The following is a 22,023-nucleotide window of genomic DNA, read 5'->3' as shown; positions in this document are numbered from 1 at the left end:
TAAACTTAAATATTATATAGACTCATTGCATTGTACATATGCATGATTATACTTTTCAGAGGGCTGACATTTCTGTATTTAAAATCCTTTTCTTATTGATTTCATGTAATATTAAACATTTCTGACATATTTAATTTGGGGTTTTCATAAGCTGTAAGCCATAATCATCAAATGTATAACAAATAAAGGCTTTAAATATCTCGCTTTGCATGTAACGAGTCTATATAATATCTAAGTTTAACCCTTTAAGTTGAATTACTGAAATAAATGCACGATATTCTATTTTTTTTAGTTGCACCTGTATATATCTCGATTAGTTGTTTGAACACAAACATGTGTAAGAACATCATAGACAGTAAAGAAGACGTAATACATTTAGTTTCCATGCTTGTACCATTCAGTATAGTAGTGCTGCATGTTCTATAAAGATTTAATGATTCAACAAACAAACAAACACAAGCGTAAGAATATGGAGGCAAAAAAAGAGGCAGTATCTAAAAGTATAAATAAACATCATAGGAGCAACAACAAAAAAAGGACCAAAAAAACAATTGGGAATACCAAGAGATTAGTTATTAAAGAGAGTTATTTGCTATTCTCGGGCACAAAGGCAGCCCTCATAATCTTAAGATTAACATTCCATGCATTCAGCATTGACAGTCAGACATCTGTTGTGGACTACGGCCTTGAAATCAATCAGTCTGTCTGTCATGTCTCGTCAATGGGGAAGACCTCCGACCAGAGGGACGGGTCCAGGAAGATGGAACAGGACCCGCTGTAGAACCACATCCTGGGCAGGAAGCACTCCACCTTCCAGGCGTTGGAGGGTGGGTTGTAGGCCTCCACCTCCACGCCGTAGTCCCCCTCCATGCCCTTCCAGTGGCCCCCGGTGACGTACAGCTGCCCGTCCAGGACCACCAGGTCTCCGTTCTCATGCAGCATGTGCAGCAGCTGGACCTGGACCGACCCACAGAGGAGGGAGGGAGCAGAACCATGTTAGGAGATTAAGAGAGATGAGATGCTGCATCTGTATGACATTCTTGATGACTTTTAATTAGTAGTGACGTTAGAATTCTATTAGAAGGTTCTATCTCAATTTTTGTCCAAATGTAGTTTTTTTTTACATAATCTGATCCATTAGGTGTTTATTAATGCCTGTGTGGTGTTATTTTTTAAAATGTTGAATTTTTTTAGTTAGTAATTAATCAAATACAAAGGTTCCATCTCACAAAACATAATGGAATGTAAAAACTTTGACGCTCAATATCTCTGAACTGCCCTAAACGGAGATAGAACCTTATCATTCTTTTTATTTTTAAAAAAAAAAATCTTCAGATTTTATCCCTTTTTTCACCCAATTTGGTAGCCAATTGAACCCAACCTAGCATCCAATTATCCCCTGCCTATTGCGAGGGATCCGCCGCACGACCCCGCGGCCGGCAGTCCCAGAGGAGGCCGCCAGGCAGACTAGCTGACTGGCTCCTCGAGCCCAGCACCGTTATTCCAGCACCAGACGGGGGCGCTGTTGCGCGACGGATCCTTGTCCGGAACTACTCCTATACCCCCCTCGGGAGCGGCCGTCCAATATGCCGTTCCCCGTGTGTGCCCTGGCCATATCCGGGTCTGGCGAGCCGGGATACGAACCCCGGCCCCGGTGGGCAGCATGCACTAGTGGCCAGTGCTTAGACCGCTACACCACCGCGGGGCGAACCGTATCATTCTAAGCTCATGTAGTCTCAGTGCAGCCGAAAGCAATGCTTCAGAAACCCACCTTCTGCCACATGTTAGCCTCCGGGTCGTACAGGTAGACCTTCTTGGTGTTGTCAGCGATCAGGTAGATGCCCCCCTCCACAGACACACAGCAAGGAGAGGATAAGTATTTGGGGAGGAAGGGAGAACAGATAATACTCCAGCAATCTGTGGGGGAAAAAAGAGCAAGGGACAACTGTAACAGCAGACATGATAACAGGTAGAGCGTCTGAATGAGTTCTCCATCAGAGAAACCAGACATTGTAGGTGTATCAAATCGTGACGTTAGAATTATAAGGTTCTATCTACATTTTTGTCAAAATTGATTTTTACATAATCTGATCCATTAGGTGTTTATTAATGCCTGTGTGGTGTTATTTTTAAAATGTTGCATTTTTTTAGTTAGTAATTAATAAAATACAAAGGTTCCATCTCACAAAACATAATGGAATGTAAAAACTTTGACGCTCAATATCTCTGAACTGCCCTAAACGGAGATAGAACCTTATCATTCTAAACTCACGAAATGCTATCTCATGTTCTATCATATAGTTTCTCAGGTGATGAACAAGAGTGTATTGAGTATAGCACAGGTGCTGCTGGTGATGCCTACCTATGACAGGGTTGTAACACTGTAGAGTCAACGGGTTGTACTTCACAGCACACGAGCCAATCACATACAGCTTCCCATTGCAGGCAGTAGCAGTGAAGTTCGTCACATATTTGAGGGGGGGGCAGGTTACGGCCCAGGTGTCGTTGTAGGGGTCATAGTGTTCAACTTCAACATAATCCAACGTTGTGCCTACGGACAGAAGATATCCAGGGTAATGAAACACATGTTATTACAAAAGCATCATTTGCATACATCCTATTTTGTCAGCTACTTTCCTACATTCTTAAATGTTTTAACATTGGACTCAAATGCCCAGCTGTTTTCACATGTAATGACGGACTAGAGGAGCCAAATCGTGAGTTTAGAATGATAAGGTTCTATCTCCGTTTAGAATGTGAAGGTTCTATCTCCGTTTAGAATGTGAAGGTTCTATCTCCGTTTAGAATGATAAGGTTCTATCTCCGTTTAGAATGTGAAGGTTCTATCTCCGTTTAGAATGATAAGGTTCTATCTCCGTTTAGAATGATAAGGTTCTATCTCCGTTTAGAATGATAAGGTTCTATCTCCGTTTAGAATGAGAAGGTTCTATCTCCGTTTAGAATGATAAGGTTCTATCTCCGTTTAGAATGATAAGGTTCTATCTCCGTTTAGAATGATAAGGTTCTATCTCCGTTTAGAATGAGAAGGTTCTATCTCCGTTTAGAATGAGAAGGTTCTATCTCCGTTTAGAATGAGAAGGTTCTATCTCCGTTTAGAATGATAAGGTTCTATCTCCGTTTAGAATGATAAGGTTCTATCTCCGTTTAGGGCAGTTCAGAGATATTGAGGGTCAATGTTTTTACATTCCATTATGTTTTGTGAGATGGAACCTTTGTATTTTATTAATTACTAACTCAAAAATGTCAACATTTAATAAATAACACCACACAGGCATTAAGAAACACCTAATGGATCAGATTATGCAAATAAACTCAATTTTGACAAAAATTGAGATAGAACCTTATAATTCTAACATCACGAGTAGCCAAATGCTTACGTTACATTTAACAGGTCACGTTAGAGGTCCGCACAGAGCAGGCCAAGCCTATGTCAGGCCAAGCCTATGTCAGGCCAAGCCTCTGTCAGGCCAAGCCTATGAAGACCAAGCCTATGTCAGACCAAGCCTATGTAAGGCCAAGCCTATGTCAGGCCAAGCCTATGTAAGGTCAAGCCTATGTAAGGCCAAGCCTATGTCAGGCCAAGCCTATGTCAGGCCAAGCCTATGAAGGCCAAGCCTATGTAAGCCAAGCCTATGTAAGGCCAAGCCTATGAAGGCCAAGCCTATGTAAAGCCAAGCCTATGAAGGCCAAGCCTATGTAAGGTCAAGCCTATGTCAGGTCAAGCCTATGTAAGGTCAAGCCTATGAAGGCCAAGCCTATGTCAGGCCAAGCCTATGAAGGCCAAGCCTATGTCAGGCCAAGCCTGTGTAAGGCCAAGCCTATGTAAGGCCAAGCCTATGAAAGGTCAAGCCTATGTCAGGCCAAGCCTATGTAAGGCCAAGCCTGTGTAAGGCCTAGCCTATGAAGACCAAGCCTATGAAGACCAAGCCTGTGTAAGGCCTAGCCTATGAAGGCCAAGCCTGTGTAAAGGCCAAGCCTATGAAGGCCAAGCCTATGTAAGGCCAAGCCTATGTCAGGCCAAGCCTCTGTCAGGCCAAGCCTATGTCAGGCCAAGCCTATGTCAAACCAAGCCTATGTCAGGCCAAGCCTATGAAAGCCAAGCCTATGGAAGGCCAAGCCTATGGAAGGTCAAGCCTATGAAGGCCAAGCCTATGTAAGGCCAAGCCTATGTAGGTCAAGCCTATGAAGGCCAAGCCTATGGAAGGCCAAGCCTATGTAGGTCAAGCCTATGAAGGCCAAGCCTATGGAAGGCCAAGCCTATGGAAGGCCAAGCCTATGGAAGGCCAAGCCTGTGTAAGGCCAAGCCTATGAAGGCCAAGCCTATGTCAGGCCAAGCCTATGAAGGCCAAGCCTATGTAAGGCCAAGCCGATGAAGACCAAGCCTATGTCAGGCCAAGCCTATGTAAAGGCCAAGTCAGTAAAGAGCAGATGAGTCTGGAGTCCAGTGTTCAGTTTTCCATCCGACTGCAGCTGAGGCTCCACACGGAAGACTTTATTTATTTTCTTACCTCCGATGACGTATATCTCTCCGTTCAGCGCTGCCGAGGAGTGGTTTGTCCTGGGCCTGAGCATCGGGGCAACCGTAACCCACTTCCCCTCCCGAGTGATGTACTTCCAGGTCTCTGTGGTTGACCAGGTGTTGGTATGGCAACCTCGAGAGCCCCCTGAGAGAGAGAGAGAACATTTTCTACTACTATCAATGGTGGATTCAACACACAGAAGACACTGAGGACATTCTACTGGTTAGGGTTAGGGTTGGGGCACACCGCCACATTTTCTTCCCCTAAAAAGGTTTTATTCTTTAATTTGTGCATTTCTACATATCTATATCAAGTTTCTTGTCTTCCTCTTTTGATTATTTTCAATGCTTTCAAGTAACGCTTTGTCGTAGTGCAGTGAATTCTAGTATTCATTTAAACTCAACCCACCTGTGACATAGACGTCGTTGTTCAGAGACACCAGAGAGTAACCCCACTTGTTGTAATTGGGGAAATCAGGGAGCTGATGCCACTGTTCTGTAGAGAGAGAGAGAGAGAGAGAGAGAGAGAGAGAGAGATAGAGCAAGAGAGTGAGGGGGGGGGGGGGTGGAGAGGAAGGGAGAGAGAGAGATAGATAGAAAAAGAGAGAGATAAAGAGAGAGAGAGAGAGAGAGAGAGAGAGAGAGAGAGAGAGAGAGAGATGAGGACATTATATGAATAGAGTCTTTGGTGGGGGGGACAAAGATAAGCACTGAGAAGTGAGTAAAGGGGAGGAGGTCTTTACGGGTCTTGGTGTTGTAGAAGGCACAGTTCCTGGGCATCAGCCTGGGGTCTCTGTCCTCATCGTCAGAGTCGTCGTCGTCGTCTGAGTCGTCCAGCGAGCGGCCTCCCATCACAAACAGCACTTCCTGCAGGTTGGGCTGTGGACTCTGGGAGTCACTCTGGACCGTACCTCCCGGCGTCACATCCATTATCTAGCAGAGAATACATACGGGTACAGTACATGACTATACATAGATATGGAACATCGGTATTGATTTCCCATATCGTGAGATTAGAATTATAAGGTTCTATCTCCATTTTTGTCAAAATGTGTGCTTATCAATGCCTGTGTGGTGTTATTTTTTAAAACGTTGACATTTTTGAGTTAGTAATTAATAAAAATACAAAGGTTCCGTCTCACAAAACATAATGGAATGTAAAAACTTTGACGCTCAATATCTCTGAACTGCCCTAAACGGAGATAGAACCTTATCATTCTAAGCTCACGATATGCAATGAATGTGACGAGTCTATGTTGATTGACTAACTACTAACGTCTTTGTAGAGCCTCTCCACCACCTCCTTGCAGCGGGGCGAGCCCAGCACCAGGCCGTCCGTCAGCAGGGTCCCTGTGATGTAGTCTGGGTGCAGGAAGGACAGCCGGGCCAGGGCCAGCAGCTCTGGGAGATGACAAAGCCTCGCCTCCTCACAGTGTCTCACCCAGGACAGCGCCGCCTCCACGCGCGTGCACTCTGTCCTCGTCTGCAGCCCCTCGTTGGCCAGACACGCCACCAGCCTCTCCTTCTCCAGCAGCTGGAACTCCTCTTCCTTCTGCACGGCCTCGAAGTTCTCCATGAGGAACCCCCAGGCCTTGGCCACCACCTCGGGGCAGCCGTGGAGCTCCGCGAACTCCAGGATCCCCAGGCAGTTCGTGGCGTCGATCTGGTGCTGGAGGTATCGGCTGCAGACCGCGCGCACCGTGTGGAACTGCAGCTCGCTGGAGGTGCAGATGAGCCCCTCCACGTTGCCCTGGTTGATCGTCAGCTTGCCGCTGTAGGCGAAGTCCAGCAGAGAGCTCAGGACGTCCGGGTCCACGTCCTGGAGCTCCACCCGGCCCGCGATGCTCTCCACGAAGTCCCCCAGGAACATGGAGCGGAAGTACGTGCTGCAGAGAGCCAGCACGCCTCGGTGACAAGGGAAGTCCCGTCCCCCGGCGCACAGGGTGACGTCTACGAGCTTAGGGTGTGAACAGAGGGAGCGCATGCCCTCCAGGATGCTCTGAGGGTGGGAGGGCAGGCAGAAGTCTAGGTCGTCCACGTTACGCACCATGGTCAAGCCCTTGGCTTTATCGCCTGGATCTCTAACTTCTAAATGCTCTGCAACACCCCCGACAGCTGACGTCAATGTTTACCTACAAGTGGGAGAGAAGAGAATGAAACTACAGGATGATATTCCAAATTTTCACTGGGTATTAGCAATGACCTGACAGTGGTCTGCTCTGGTTAACTTAAGCTGTGTTTGAATATACTAGCATGAAATGTTAGATGTTGTACCAATATGGGTCAAATTAAAGAACACTTAGAACCACAGCTTAGAAAACAGGTGGTAGCCATAGGCAGTTTATCTGTCAAGCTTACAAAAACAACTGGTTAATTAGATGTTCTAATCTAATGTATTCACCAAAGCACAATAGAGAATAATTTCCAACCCATAGGGTGTTGTAAAACGTGTTTACAATTGTCAAATATGCCTAGTAGAAAAATAAACATAATTACACATAGCAGACTCCCTTTGAACAAAAGAACCTAAGGAATACATTATCATGTACCTCCTTCATATAGTGATTGAATAGTGATTCAATCACAGTAAACCTTAATAGATATGGAAGCTATATGGTTTCACAATGTTTGTTGTGTGAATGAATATGAACACATTGCATGTTGCACTGTTGTTTGGGCCTGGTCTTACACTGTATTCTATGTGATAATAACTAGGCCCATGAGAGTCTGTTTACTTGGGGACAGAGCTAACAGTTCAACTGTAGTTGCAACCCAGGGTATGACATGCTCTGTGTATCATGTTCCGTCAGGCATACATTTAATAAAGTGTCCTAATCTTCAAAACAACACTGAGAAATTGAGGAAAATAAATGAGAGAAAGGGAGAGACTTACCAGAGAGGCAAAAGAAGGCAATAATTGCTCATATTTCCGGTAAAAAGGAGTATGTGGTTCAGGAGCTTATTATAACAACATGTAGTTGGCAGTAGGGCGGAAGCTTTGCGCCAAGTCACTGGGACAGACTGCTTGTCTTTCAGCCGGCTATTTTTAGGTTTGTCCAGAGACTCGGGACTAAAGTCAGATTCCAAAACAGCTTTCAGGGCTTCAGCCTCCACACCTGCTGTTAAAGCAACACACACACACACACACACACACACACACACACACACACACACACACCCTGCTCTCCAGAGAGATGGAAGACGGTTAATGAGATACATGTGATTGAAATAACGCTTGCCAAAAGAGCACTACAATATCTCCTATTAGATTACAGAGCTGCCATGATAGATACAGTCATCTCATGTTCCTATGGGGGTAAAGATGTATTAATTAGGCTATTAGTTAGCATCATTTAAACACCACGGAACAAAGGTGTACATGATGGTAATGATTGTACAACAAAAGGTTCTTACAGTGATAATTAATGACAAATGACATTACACTAGTATTTCATTTATTTGTAATTAATGTAATAATTCAAACATTGAAACAGTTTAAATCATTAGATCTCATCATACTATACCTAGTGCTGTCTGGTTAAAGGATAAGCTATAGGAGTGCCTAGGTGAAGTAGCTCACTAAGGCGCAGGCCACAGAATCGCAGGGTCCCTGGTAAAGGTGTAAAGAGATGTCATCATCTGTATCTGTATCTGTTCAACCATCAACATTATCTGTATCTGTATCTGTTCAACCATCAACATTATCTGTCTCTGTATTCAGATAGAAGACCAGAAGCGGGCGTGGTTTATACCAGGGGTTCACCTCACCAACCACCTCACCTGGGATGAACACACCAACCACCTCACCTGGGATGAACACACCAACCACCTCACCTGGGATGAACACACCAACCACCTCACCTGGGATGAACACACCAACCAGGTGGTGAGAAAAGCACAACGTCGCCTCTTCCATCTCAGGCCGCTGAAAAAGTTCATCTTAGGGCCCAAGATCCTAGGGGCCTTCTAACCCTAACCTTCTTCAGAGGCACAACAGAGAGCATCCTGACAGGCTGTATTACTGCCTGGTACCCTAACCCTAACCCTGGTACGGGAACCGCACTGTCCAAAACCACAGAAGCGCTGCAAAGGCTAGTCCGGACAGCTGAGAAGATCAGAGGTTGTGTGTGAGCTTCCCTGCGTTCAGGACACCTACAGACACCTACAGGTGTGTCAGAAAGGCCCTCCGGATTATCAAGGACCGCAGCAATCAGAAACTGTTCAAGCTACTGCCGTGGGGGAAACGGCACCATAGCATCAGGGCTGAAACCCAGAGGATGTAAAACAGCCGTTTCCCTCAAGGAATCAGGCTGCTGGGAGAATGCACTGGAAGAAAACTAAAGACTTTCTCCCCCAAACCCTCCTCAAGATAATGTTTATTATATGACTACCTGATTAGGTGAACACTACCTGACTACTACCTGACTACCTGTACTGTACCATATCTGTATTATATTGCATATAGTAGTCAGGTAGTGTTCAGGTAGCCAGGTAGTGTGCCGTGCAGTGTGCAGGTATTATTATTTTGCAGTACTGTTTCTACTGCAGCACGACTGGTCCCGCTGTAGTACGACCACCATCACTTTTACTTTATTCTACTTAAATACTACTTACTTTACTTAATAATATAATAATAATGATAGTAATAATAATAATAATAATAATATAATAATATAATAATAATGATAGTAGTAGTAATAATAATAATAATAATAATAATAATGATAGTAGTAATAATAATAATAATAATAATAATAATATTCTATTATTGTTGATTTTGTATCTTGCTGCAATGCCAATGTTGAAGAACCGAAGCCTAGGAATTGTATTCTTGTGTAGCTGTACATTGGATGTAATAAAAGCAGTTCTGATTCTGATTCTGATGTCACATTACCGGTACATCGGGCAAATATATTTTCTAATCATTGGCAATGCAATCTTTGAGCCTTCAAAGCATCAAATTGATTTCATATTGGCATATAATTCTATATTTCCACATCCTCATACTGTACTTTTCATCACTAGCTTATTTTTTATTTTTTTCTTCTTTTTACTAAAGGTTTTATGAACTATCTGAACCCCACCACCACAAGAAACCGATTTTTTTTTTGAAATCGAAAGATTCTGTTTTTCATTGGAAATAGATCCTATTTACAGTAAATATAGATAGAAACATCCTTCAGTTGAAGGGAGTCATCTTAAATTCCAGTGATGCTGCGTTGGTGTTTCTTGACGTATTAACATTTCTGCAGTTCGCTACATGAATGACTACTTTACAACAGTAATTACATAACAGTTATACATTCACTTTTTTTGGTCTGTATCGTTTTAATTGTTGTACACAGTTAGAATTAGGAAAATGAAGCTTTATAAATCAAAACAGTCTTTTAAACATTTTTAAACATTTTTAAACATTGAGAACCGGTTCCAAATTGTTCAATGCATCGGAAACGTCTGCCTCTGAGGTTATCAATTCCTCTTATTGATGCCGGCATGTTTTGCGCATTGCAAAAACTTGTGGGTCCTGATGACGTCAAACTCTGAAACTTGCAACAAGGAGTCATGGCGGAGTCTAGAAAGCAACAGTCCAAAGCGTGGCTTCATTTCACAAAGAAAAATGACAACATTGCTACGTGTAAAAACTGTAAAATTAGCATTTCAAGTAAGGGTGGAAACCAGCAATTAAAACATATTTTGACGCAACATGGGCTAAAATTACAGGAATGCTGTTTTTGACACTCTACGCACTAGAGACACTGCTTCCCAAGCGAGCAACACGTCTGTTATCCTATGCTAATAATATTAGCGCCACGCAGGCAGATCTTTTCTTTGACTAAGAAACCCCAAACAAAAACGAATGCTGTATTCTCCCATTTCATCCATGATGACAGACAAACTGTTCTAGCAAGGTCTAGGGTTCTCCCAGAGAAAACAGACATGCTATTTATTAGAATTGTTGAGTTTATCATTTTTATATTCGTTTTCAAAGTTATATCTTTTTTTCAGAAAAGGACCATTTAATTTATTTTTCATTATTTAATTTATTATTTAATTTTAATTTATGTTCAAATATTACACACTGTGTTCAGAGACTCAAATAGCTGCGTTGATGCTGAGAACCTGTGTAGGCCGACTTTTTTTCAACACAGAAAATTAATCAGGAATCGGCAAGCGAATCGATATCAATAACATCTTATCAATTGCCATCCCTACTACTGTCTCTATTCCAATAAAGCAGAAATGCCCTAAAAACATATTTTTTAAAAAAGGGGGAGAAAAAAAAGCTATATGCAACAAACACAAAGGTATAAACTCTATACTATACTATAACTTAATGTCAGCAGACTACAAATTATACAAAAATATCAAAAAAGTACTAAACTAAACTAAACTACTGCTCAAAATCAAAAATCTCTGCCTCTTTCTCTTTCCAGAAAGCAAAACTACGATCAATGTATTTGCAAATCTCTTCATTGCTGAAACTGGTCATGTCCGTCCCGGCCTTCAACATCCCTTCATCCGGAGTCGGGGTCTGAACGATGACCTTGGGCAGCGTCCTAACCTCTGGAAGTGAACGTTTCTCCACCTCAGTTCCAGGCAGTTCAGTCTGAGGCAACGCGTCCCCAAAGAACGTCACCTTAATGTCCTCAAAGCCGTCCTTCCACTCGCGGTTCCCGGCCTCGATGTCCTGGATGACGGCTTTATGGAAGTCCCTCACCACCTCCCAGGTGAACCGGCCCACGTGGTCAAACACCTCGAAGCACAGCAGGTGCCTCACCTTCCTCTCGTCCGCAGGCAGCTCCAGCTCTAGGATGTGGAAGTAACCCAGCATGAAGAGGTCAAGGGTCAGGCTGTCGTAGTCCACGGGAGCGCCGTCCTTGCGGGGCAGGAACTGCTCCGGGGAGTAGAGCGCCTGCTGCCGATGGAGCCGGCGGATCTGCCGGGACGGCACGCTGGAGATCATGCTCCTCCAGTTCACCAGCATCTTGTTCACGGCGCTCCTTTGCTTAAAGAAATGGCGCAAGGTGCTGTTCTCCATCATCTTCTTGGACCGGGATCCCTCCACGCTGTCCGTCCGCTCCGCCCTGGCCTTGTCCGCCGTCCCAGGCTCACCCTCCCCACTCTGCTTCCTGTTCACCTTACTTCTCAGAGTCACGCTGTACGCAGACATCTTCCAGTGGCCCAGGAAAAGCACCACGATCCGCTCCTTCCGTAGACTCGTTGTTTCTATGACGTCTCGTAGACTTGTCGTTGTTTCTATGACATCTGGAACGTTTTCGTCGTAGTCGATGCCAGAGTCACTGTTCTCCTGGTCTCCTTCGGGAGCTTGCTTCAGCAGCTCTTTAGGCAGTTCCTCCTCTTTCTTGTTGTGTGCCTCCACTTGTATGGGCAATGGTACCACATCAACCTCCACTATGTCTTCTGACAGAGAGTTCTGACTCTCAAAGTTTGACTTGAGATTCCGCACTGAAACCCCAAACCGGTGAATCTCGTTCTCTATCTTGTCCCGGCGTCCCCTGGTGGAGTTCTGTCTGTCTGGCATCTGATGAGAGAAAACTGAAACTAGGTCTGTGTTGGGCATCTTGCTGAACGGCAGGTCTGTGAGGTTGGTCATGAGCAGGGACATGCTCTTCACGATGCCCGCGATGCGGTTGCACCACACGGGCAGGAGGACTTTGGTGTTGAGGTTCCTGAACTGAGTGTTGACGATGTTCACGATGGGAGCCGGTAGGATGTTCCTGAGCTCCGCTGCGAGGCGGGCCAGCTCCAGCTCGTAGCCCTCGCAGTTCTTCTGCATGGAGACACTCTCGATCTGCTTCTCCAGGTAGATGAGGTCATCCTCGGTGAGCATCTCCCCGAAGGGACCCAGAATGGCATTGTGGGCCTGGGAGTACCTCCAGCTGACGTTAGCGTACCTTTTCCCATTCTCCTGACAAGGTGGAACAAGGGACACAGCAAGGTGTTACATGTATAACACGTCATATCATACATATTACTGTATTTCTTAATAGCATACATAGCAGAAAGTTGTGTGAAATAGTTGAAGCTGCTGTTGTCTTTGTTTATGTAATGGTATGAATAACATTCCCACATTTGCCACTGAAGAATAGTTAACGTGACAGTATGTGATCAACCAGAGCCCCTTAGTGGGCCTCACATTTACATTTTTGGCATTTAGCAGACGCCTTATTCCAAAGCGACTTACAATCAATACATTTGACTAAGCAAGTGAATCATCAATCCACCAGTCGTAGCAGGAAGAGTAATCCAGCTCAGGCCCGGGGGCCATTGATAGAAGGAAAAAACCTTCTTCTATCACCTTCTTCTAAATCTAGTTTTTTTTATAATTTTTTTTATATATAGACCTCACCTTCCTCCTCTGGTCCTCCTCATCCAGCAGTCTGGCCTGCAGCTGATGCACCATGACCTGCCGCTTCCACTCGGCGATGGGACGACCCTTCTCATCAAACGTTGGCACCAGGTAGTCGATATCTGAAAGGTTAGCCTCCTCTGTAGGCAGCACCACCATCTTACTCTGTTGAGGACAACGGAATACCGTTAATTAGCTTAGCATAACAACCTGGTATACTAGCAGACGATGTACCCCAAAAAAGGTAAATGGGAGAGGTAGTGTATGGGCTTACTGCTTGTCCTGTGAAGACAGCTGTCAGTCCTGCGTGTTTCAAAGACGTGATGGATTTCATATCAGTCAGAAGCTTCTTATCGGCCAGGATCTTTTCATCAACCAGGAAGACTTTCTTATCGACCAGGATGTTTGTGTTAACAAAGAAGACCTTTTTACCAGCGGAGGGCTTGGTCTCTCTCTCAGAGGGTGTGCTCTGGTTGAAGAATTTAACAACTGTAATAAAAATCAGAACAGATTTGTTGTTACTCTGTGTTTCAGTCTGACTGGTGTCCTCCTCATGGTAACGCATGGCAACAGAGACAAACAAACACATTCCAAACGCTTATTGATTGACCAATGGCTGAACCAATGGTGACATCAATTCCCGAACCAACTATTACACGGAATGACTTGGCCTGCCAGGCCTGACTGAATAAATGAAATCAAGTAGAAATCAAGTTGAAACTCACCAGACGACGCCATTTGAACATGCTGCATGCTGGCGCTGGGAGACTTCTCTGATTGGTCAGGTGATGATGTGGGTGGAGATGAGGAGGAGGAGGGTGGAGGAGGTGCAGATGAAGGAGAATGAGGGTATCGTGCCTGGGGGGATTCCTCATTCTCTGGTTGCTGGTTTGGGAGAACAGAGAGTTGGGAGAGTAAGGTCTCGGGAACAGATAGATAGAGAGAAACAGCGATAAGAAGAAAAGACCTGTTCAACATAACAGTCACCTTTAAGCTCTCCATCACTTGGTTGTTATCGGGGCAGTCCCTGCGATCACCTAGGCAACGGTAGTAGTCCTCTCTGTTGGGCTGCCACGACACCGACGACTTTCCCCTCACTTCCTCCTCTACAAGAGCCTCAATCTCCTCGACGGGCCTATCTGCAGCGAAGGGCTGAAGGGACAAAGAACACAAAGGGAAAAAATACCTTTCAAAACCCTACGGGAGAGAGAGTGGTGGCGCACATATCTGAGAGGTACAGTGAATGCAGCTGTGGTCCTCTGTGGCTCAGTTGGTAGAGCATGGTGCATGGTGCTAACAACGCTTAGGTTGTGGGTTCGATTCCCGCTGGGACCATATATACTGAAATGTATGCAAGTCGCTTTGGATAAAAGCGTCAGCTAAATGGCGTATATTATTATATATATTATGTAGCGTAGCACAGGATGAGAGGGGAAAGGAAAGGAACAAAAGCTTGAATGTATTGGCAAGATTTCACACCACCGCGGGGAGGACGCAGGGATATATGGAAACATTTAAGATCCCCCTTAATGAACCTGTAGCGTCCTAATGGACTCCATGCAGAATGCTGCATATCAAATTCAGCTTCTCTCCAAGGACAGTATTAAAAAACACAACATCAAAGGCAGCCCTGATACGCTGCAGCATGCTGTAGTGCTTTGTGTCTCCATGAGGTGGTCTTCTGGTCTTCGCCGTTTCCTTTCACACGGCACTTTGATGTTCTACTAACAGCACGAAATACGCTGTGACACTCTGCTGAGGGTGGAGGAACACACGCTTCCCAGAAGTTGTGTAATACATAAATAGATAAACAGGGGCTGGAAGAAGGGGGGAATCGAATCCCTTTGTGACCTTCTGGTAACAGTTCAACGTCCTCCGAGCCACGATGCATCTGTTTCTTCTGCATAATGTTTAATTATATCCAGGTTTCAGATCAGAACCCCCTCCCCCCCCCCCCCTCTCCCATAATCACAACACTGACACCCTATACTGCTCTGATATTCTCCCCGTTTTTTCAAAGGCCACACAGACACTGATTAGAAGAGAGTATGATGTGTGAGTCACTAAAGAAGCTAATTCTATTACTGTGACATAATTATATTACTGTCACACAATAACATAGAAATAATCAGTAGCCCCTTTGGGCTGGGGTATAGAGGGACATTCCTCTACAGTAGAGTATATATATAGAGTATATTACAGAAGAAATGCTTTGTGTAAGCAAAATGGTCAGGTTTAACATGATACATTGTAACATGGAATGTATACAGTTAGGTGTGAATTACACACAGAGTATTCTGGAAGTATCCGGGAAGACATCACACTTCACACACGTTCATTACTCTCACAGCAATGGGTCTCTTCACACCGTGCAAGATGGATGCTTGTGAATCTACATTCATCATGAATATCTAGAACATTGATACTTATTAAGTAAGTGACTTACTAAACGACTTAAATCTGACCACGCAACAACAGTACAGGAACGATTCTGTGCCCGACATGTTTATACCCTCAAATTCTATAAAGTCTACATCCTCTTCATTCTATCGTGCTGTAAAGCAGTGCTACTATTTCATTTATAATTGATCAAAGCACCGTTAGTGAGCAGAACATTGCTGTAGATGTAGAATAATTGGAATTGAATTGAATTTGGTTGTTAGCCTATCAGCCATAATACAATAAACACATGATGTAGCTTGTAATGCAAATGTGTTTTATGTTTGGAACCATATTTGTACATCTGAATTACAAACGACTATTTCTGTAAAAACTCTCAAAGAGTGCTGGTGCTCTTAACTCACAAAAGCAACCATGGAAAAAATACATATTTTAGTCTATGTTGAATTCTACTGTAACTACAACTTTACATTTAAGATCTCCAACCTATCGACAGACAGAATTCTCATTCTCAGAACTAGAGCAATTCCACACAAACAAACTGCAACATTGAACAAGAAACACATCTGGCTGAGAAGTAATAGGTTGCAAAAAATCCTACCTTAAAACTTAATCCAATACAAATATCTACACACATTTAGCAGAGGTTTCTAAGAAGAATGAATGTACAGTACTTACAGTACAAACTCCAGTGGTGCTGACAGCGGCAGACTGACTGTGACAGACAGACAGACAGACAGACAGAGAGACAGCTCCTCTGTGATGAGGACAGGACTACAGACAGACAGCTCCTCGGTGACGAGGACAGGACTAAACACAATCTGAGGATCAAACCCACCAGGCGTTTGACACCACCATCAACATCTCATCTCCACCAGTGCCCGAGGGCCCGCAAGGTAATAAACAATAAACTCTGATCGGAGAATGCTGTTAATTATTGAGAGGAGAGGATAGGATGGCCTGGTAATGGCACTAATGCAGGAGCAACCCAATGGCCGTGTTGCTGCACGCAGGGAGGTATCAGCGGAAGGCTGTCAAAGCAGCGGGAATAGAGACACTTTATCCAGCTTGTTCAGGTACTTTTTCCATTGACTGGCGGCATTAGACAAAGCGGATCAGCCGAGGCATCAAGGTTTTTGGCTGACCCACTGGAAAACGCCACCGCAAACACCCATCTCTCTCACGTCAAGTGTTGAGAGGCCAAACTAAAGTGAAGACAAGACTTTAACTTAGTAGATGAATAGCTTGACTTTAAGTTAGATGAATAGCTCGGGGGAACATTGATGGTGACACGTGAAGCACGGATGGACAAAATGGAACCTAGATAAGCACGAGCTCCTGTATCTGACCCGCTCATTAGTGCTAACGACTGACATGAGCGAGCGTGGTTGTTGTGACAATGACCAATTACTCAGGGTCATTATGACTTCACTTATGCATTGATACCCAGTTTCCCTTCAGATGAGCAACAACAACAACAACAACAACAGCAACAAACAACAACAACAACAACAACAACAACAAACAACAGGACCTCTATTGTCATATGAAAACACCATATTTGACCCTATCTGAGAACTAAGACTAGAGACAGAGACAGCATGCACTGACCCCCTCTAATCCTCCGTCACCCTGTCAGTTAGGTGAGTAGTATGCTGTTTGACAGATGGTGCGGAGGTCTGTCTCAGGCCTTTGTAGTGGTACAGAACAATAGGCCTCCGTGTGATGAACATTCCTCTGCAGCTGAACCTCCTGAGAGGCTGCGTGAGATTCCTGAAATAAATCTGCTGTGCGACTGGAGAACCTCCGTGTGTTCTGTGATGTGAGAGGAGAGGAGGTCTTAACGAGAAGCATGCCTGAAGTTCCCGTTTATCTTTGAAGTAGTGAAACATACAACCCCGTAGCGAGCTGCCTTGGTACCCTCTAGTGGTTATGTTGATATGTTGGTACCCTCTAGTGGCTATGTATCACATCAATCGTCTCATCGCCCAGTCAGTGTATCCAGCCAATCAAGGTCACTGCTGCTATTTCAAGCTGTTAGTTTGTGCTCTGGTTTCATTTTACTGACACTGTTCCCTTGTAGCAAACAAACAAACAAACAAACAAACAAACAAACAAAACCAACCGTTTCAAGGTTCATAGGTTCCCGCAAGTCCTCCAAAAACAGTGTGATGGACGTGAAAGCACATTGAAACAACTTGCCCACTCACTGTCCCTAAGCACAACACAACTTCATCAAGACGACTCAAGAGCCTTTCACATTCGCATACTTTGCCGTGAATGGAGAGGCGGGCGGAAGGCATAGATGCGTGTAAAATAAACGCCAGGCCGTGGGTTGTTTATTTGATTGCAGCTGTTTCTGAGCGAGGCACTAATGGTAGGAGCGGCTGGCTGCGCTGGAGGAGGGTGACCTCTTTGGGACCCGACCAAAACATGAGGAAATGCCTAGCACGCAACTCTCTGGACCGGGTCCCAAACAATCCATTAAAGGCCCGGGCTGCTCGTAAACCAGATGATCCGACCGACACCGTAGGACCGGCGCTGCTGGCCTGTCAACAACACGCTACTCTGTGTGGCACCATGTGAAATGTAATCAGAACATAAAACGGTTAGTGTGACAGACTCCCCTCCGTAATCTAAGATGAAAAGAGAGCAACAACATTATTTCCATCGGTTCCATCATGAGTACATTTGACAAAAGTGCAAAGCCAAATGCACTAGAAACTATGTATGCAGCCCCCCCCCCCCCCCCCCCCCCCAAAGAAATATATAAACATAATATCATATGCTACATCATCTAAGATGAAAAGCAACAACATTATTTCCATCGGTTGGTTCCATGAGTACATTTGACAAAAGCCAAATGCACTAGAAACTATCTATGCACCCCCCCCCCCACCCCTCCCCGCCCCTCCCCGCCCCAAAGAAATATATAAACATAATATCATACGCTACATCTAGTCTAGTGACTAGTGAGTGATAATCACACTTTCTTTCAAGCTCTGGAAAAGAACCTGACACACATCCAGACGTGTGTTTGAAGCCAGGGTGACATCCTGCTCTCCCGGCCCTAGGGTAGGGTAGGGTTGCCAGTCCCAGGCTTCACTACAGTGAAAACGGTGAAACCGAAGCCCACAGATCTCATAACCTGCTCATCCCCGCGGCCCTCCACCTCCACCTGAGCCCCGGGAGGCGCGTAACCGAAGCCTCAGGAGAGGGGTAACCTTTAATGGTGCCCGCCGTGTCCCACGCTGCGGCGACCGCTGTGCTAATTAGCTCTCCATTGTCTAGGGAGGATGATATGTGGTGTGGCCCGGCAGCCAAGCCCTGGCTGTCTCCCCATCATCCTCCATCCTCACATTAAGATATGACCACTGCTCTGCGCTCGCTGCTGACTTATTCATGGCGCTTTCTGCTGCCAGCTTCCATTACTGTCACAGTGCACATCCCTCTGTGTGTTGTACAGTAGGAGTATGTGTGTGTGTGTGTGTGTGTGTGGAAGGAGTTGGGGCCTAGCACACCCACACACCCACACAGAGTGATGTCATTATCATGTAGACAACAATGTCATTATCATGTAGTCAACAATGTCATTCTCATGTAGACAACAATGTCATTATCATGTAGACAACAATGTCATTATCATGTAGTCAACAATGTCATTATCATGTAGTCAACAATGTCATTATCATGTAGACAACAATGTCATTATCATGTAGTCAACAATGTCATTCTCATGTAGACAACAATGTCATTATCATGTAGTCAACAATGTCATTATCATGTAGTCAACAATGTCATTATCATGTAGTCAACAATGTCATTATCATGTAGACAACAATGTCAGTATCATGTAGTCAACAATGTCATTATCATGTAGTCAACAATGTCATTATCATGTAGTCAACAATGTCATTCTCATGTAGTCAACAATGTCATTATCATGTAGACAACAATGTCATTATCATGTAGTCAACAATGTCATTATCATGTAGACAACAATGTCATTATCATGTAGACAACAATGTCATTATCATGTAGTCAACAATGTCATTATCATGTAGTCAACAATGTCATTATCATGTAGTCAACAATGTCATTATCATGTAGACAACAATGTCATTATCATGTAGTCAACAATGTCATTATCATGTAGTCAACAATGTCATTATCATGTAGTCAACAATGTCATTATCATGTAGTCAACAATGTCATTATCATGTAGACAACAATGTCATTATCATGTAGTCAACAATGTCATTATCATGTAGACAACAATGTCATTATCATGTAGTCAACAATGTCATTCTCATGTAGTCAACAATGTCATTATCATGTAGTCAACAATGTCATTATCATGTAGTCAACAATGTCATTATCATGTAGACAACAATGTCATTATCATGTAGACAACAATGTCATTAACATGTAGTCAACAATGTCATTATCATGTAGACAACAATGTCTTTATCATGTAGTCAACAATGTCATTATCATGTAGTCAACAATGTCATTATCATGTAGTCAACAATGTCATTATCATGTAGTCAACAATGTCATTATCATGTAGTCAACAATGTCATTATCATGTAAACAACAATGTCATTATCATGTAGTCAACAATGTCATTATCATGTAGACAACAATGTCATTAACATGTAGTCAACAATGTCATTATCATGTAGACAACAATGTCATTATCATGTAGTCAACAATGTCATTATCATGTAGTCAACAATGTCATTATCATGTAGACAACAATGTCATTATCATGTAGAAAACAATGTCATTAACATGTAGTCAACAATGTCATTATCATGTAGACAACAATGTCATTATCATGTAGTCAACAATGTCATTCTCATGTAGTCAACAATGTCATTATCATGTAGTCAACAATGTAATTATCATGTAGTCAACAATGTCATTATCATGTAGTCAACAATGTCATTATCATGTAGTCAACAATGTCATTATCATGTAGTCAACAATGTCATCATCATGTAGTCAACAATGTCATCATCATGTAGTCAACAATGTCATTATCATGTAGTCAACAATGTCATTATCATGTAGTCAACAATGTCATTCTCATGTAGTCAACAATGTCATTATCATGTAGTCAACAATGTCATTATCATGTAGACAACAATGTCATTATCATGTAGTCAACAATGTCATTATCATGTAGTCAACAATGTCATTCTCATGTAGTCAACAATGTCATTCTCATGTAGTCAACAATGTCATTATCATGTAGACAACAATGTCATTCTCATGTAGTCAACAATGTCATTCTCATGTAGTCAACAATGTCATTATCATGTAGTCAACAATGTCATTATCATGTAGTCAACAATGTCATTATCATGTAGTCAACAATGTCATTCTCATGTAGTCAACAATGTCATTATCATGTAGTCAACAATGTCATTATCATGTAGTCAACAATGTCATTATCATGTAGTCAACAATGTCATTCTCATGTAGTCAACAATGTCATTATCATGTAGTCAACAATGTCATTATCATGTAGTCAACAATGTCATTAACATGTAGTCAACAATGTCATTATCATGTAGACAACAATGTCTTTATCATGTAGTCAACAATGTCATTATCATGTAGTCAACAATGTCATTATCATGTAGTCAACAATGTCATTATCATGTAGTCAACAATGTCATTATCATGTAGTCAACAATGTCATTATCATGTAAACAACAATGTCATTATCATGTAGTCAACAATGTCATTATCATGTAGACAACAATGTCATTAACATGTAGTCAACAATGTCATTATCATGTAGACAACAATGTCATTATCATGTAGTCAACAATGTCATTATCATGTAGTCAACAATGTCATTATCATGTAGACAACAATGTCATTATCATGTAGAAAACAATGTCATTAACATGTAGTCAACAATGTCATTATCATGTAGACAACAATGTCATTATCATGTAGTCAACAATGTCATTCTCATGTAGTCAACAATGTCATTATCATGTAGTCAACAATGTAATTATCATGTAGTCAACAATGTCATTATCATGTAGTCAACAATGTCATTATCATGTAGTCAACAATGTCATTATCATGTAGTCAACAATGTCATCATCATGTAGTCAACAATGTCATCATCATGTAGTCAACAATGTCATTATCATGTAGTCAACAATGTCATTATCATGTAGTCAACAATGTCATTCTCATGTAGTCAACAATGTCATTATCATGTAGTCAACAATGTCATTATCATGTAGACAACAATGTCATTATCATGTAGTCAACAATGTCATTATCATGTAGTCAACAATGTCATTCTCATGTAGTCAACAATGTCATTCTCATGTAGTCAACAATGTCATTATCATGTAGACAACAATGTCATTCTCATGTAGTCAACAATGTCATTCTCATGTAGTCAACAATGTCATTATCATGTAGTCAACAATGTCATTATCATGTAGTCAACAATGTCATTATCATGTAGTCAACAATGTCATTCTCATGTAGTCAACAATGTCATTATCATGTAGTCAACAATGTCATTATCATGTAGTCAACAATGTCATTATCATGTAGTCAACAATGTCATTCTCATGTAGTCAACAATGTCATTATCATGTAGTCAACAATGTCATTCTCATGTAGTCAACAATGTCATTATCATGTAGTCAACAATGTCATTATCATGTAGTCA

The 22,023-nt window shown here is 42.9% G+C and overlaps 2 protein-coding genes across 2 annotated transcripts in view; both read right to left on the bottom strand.

The window, feature by feature from the left end:
• Positions 1-708: 708 nt before the first annotated feature.
• klhl30 (kelch-like family member 30) lies at positions 709-6,590 on the bottom strand (the record flags this gene model as incomplete). Its single annotated transcript, XM_080537239.1, has 7 exons — positions 709-957; positions 1,772-1,917; positions 2,363-2,551; positions 4,530-4,685; positions 4,950-5,036; positions 5,284-5,473; positions 5,817-6,590. The coding sequence occupies 7 exons, from the start codon at positions 6,588-6,590 to the stop codon at positions 709-711; spliced, it is 1,791 nt and encodes a 596-aa protein (XP_080393365.1).
• A 4,341-nt stretch (positions 6,591-10,931) lies between these two features.
• Positions 10,932-22,023, bottom strand: part of espnla (espin like a) — a gene marked incomplete at both ends in the record, with an annotated part of 22,532 nt that continues 11,440 nt past the window's right edge. Inside the window, 5 exons of the mRNA XM_080535958.1 lie at positions 10,932-12,470; positions 12,912-13,076; positions 13,186-13,400; positions 13,637-13,796; positions 13,899-14,063. Coding sequence (XP_080392084.1) covers positions 10,932-12,470; positions 12,912-13,076; positions 13,186-13,400; positions 13,637-13,796; positions 13,899-14,063 — 2,244 coding nt within the window. The remainder of the gene's footprint in view (positions 12,471-12,911; positions 13,077-13,185; positions 13,401-13,636; positions 13,797-13,898; positions 14,064-22,023) is intronic.

Source organism: Nansenia antarctica (genome assembly GCF_963989245.1).
Source record: "Nansenia antarctica genome assembly, chromosome: 7".
NCBI lineage: Eukaryota > Metazoa > Chordata > Actinopteri > Argentiniformes > Microstomatidae > Nansenia > Nansenia antarctica.
This window is presented reverse-complemented; position numbering and strand designations above follow the sequence as displayed.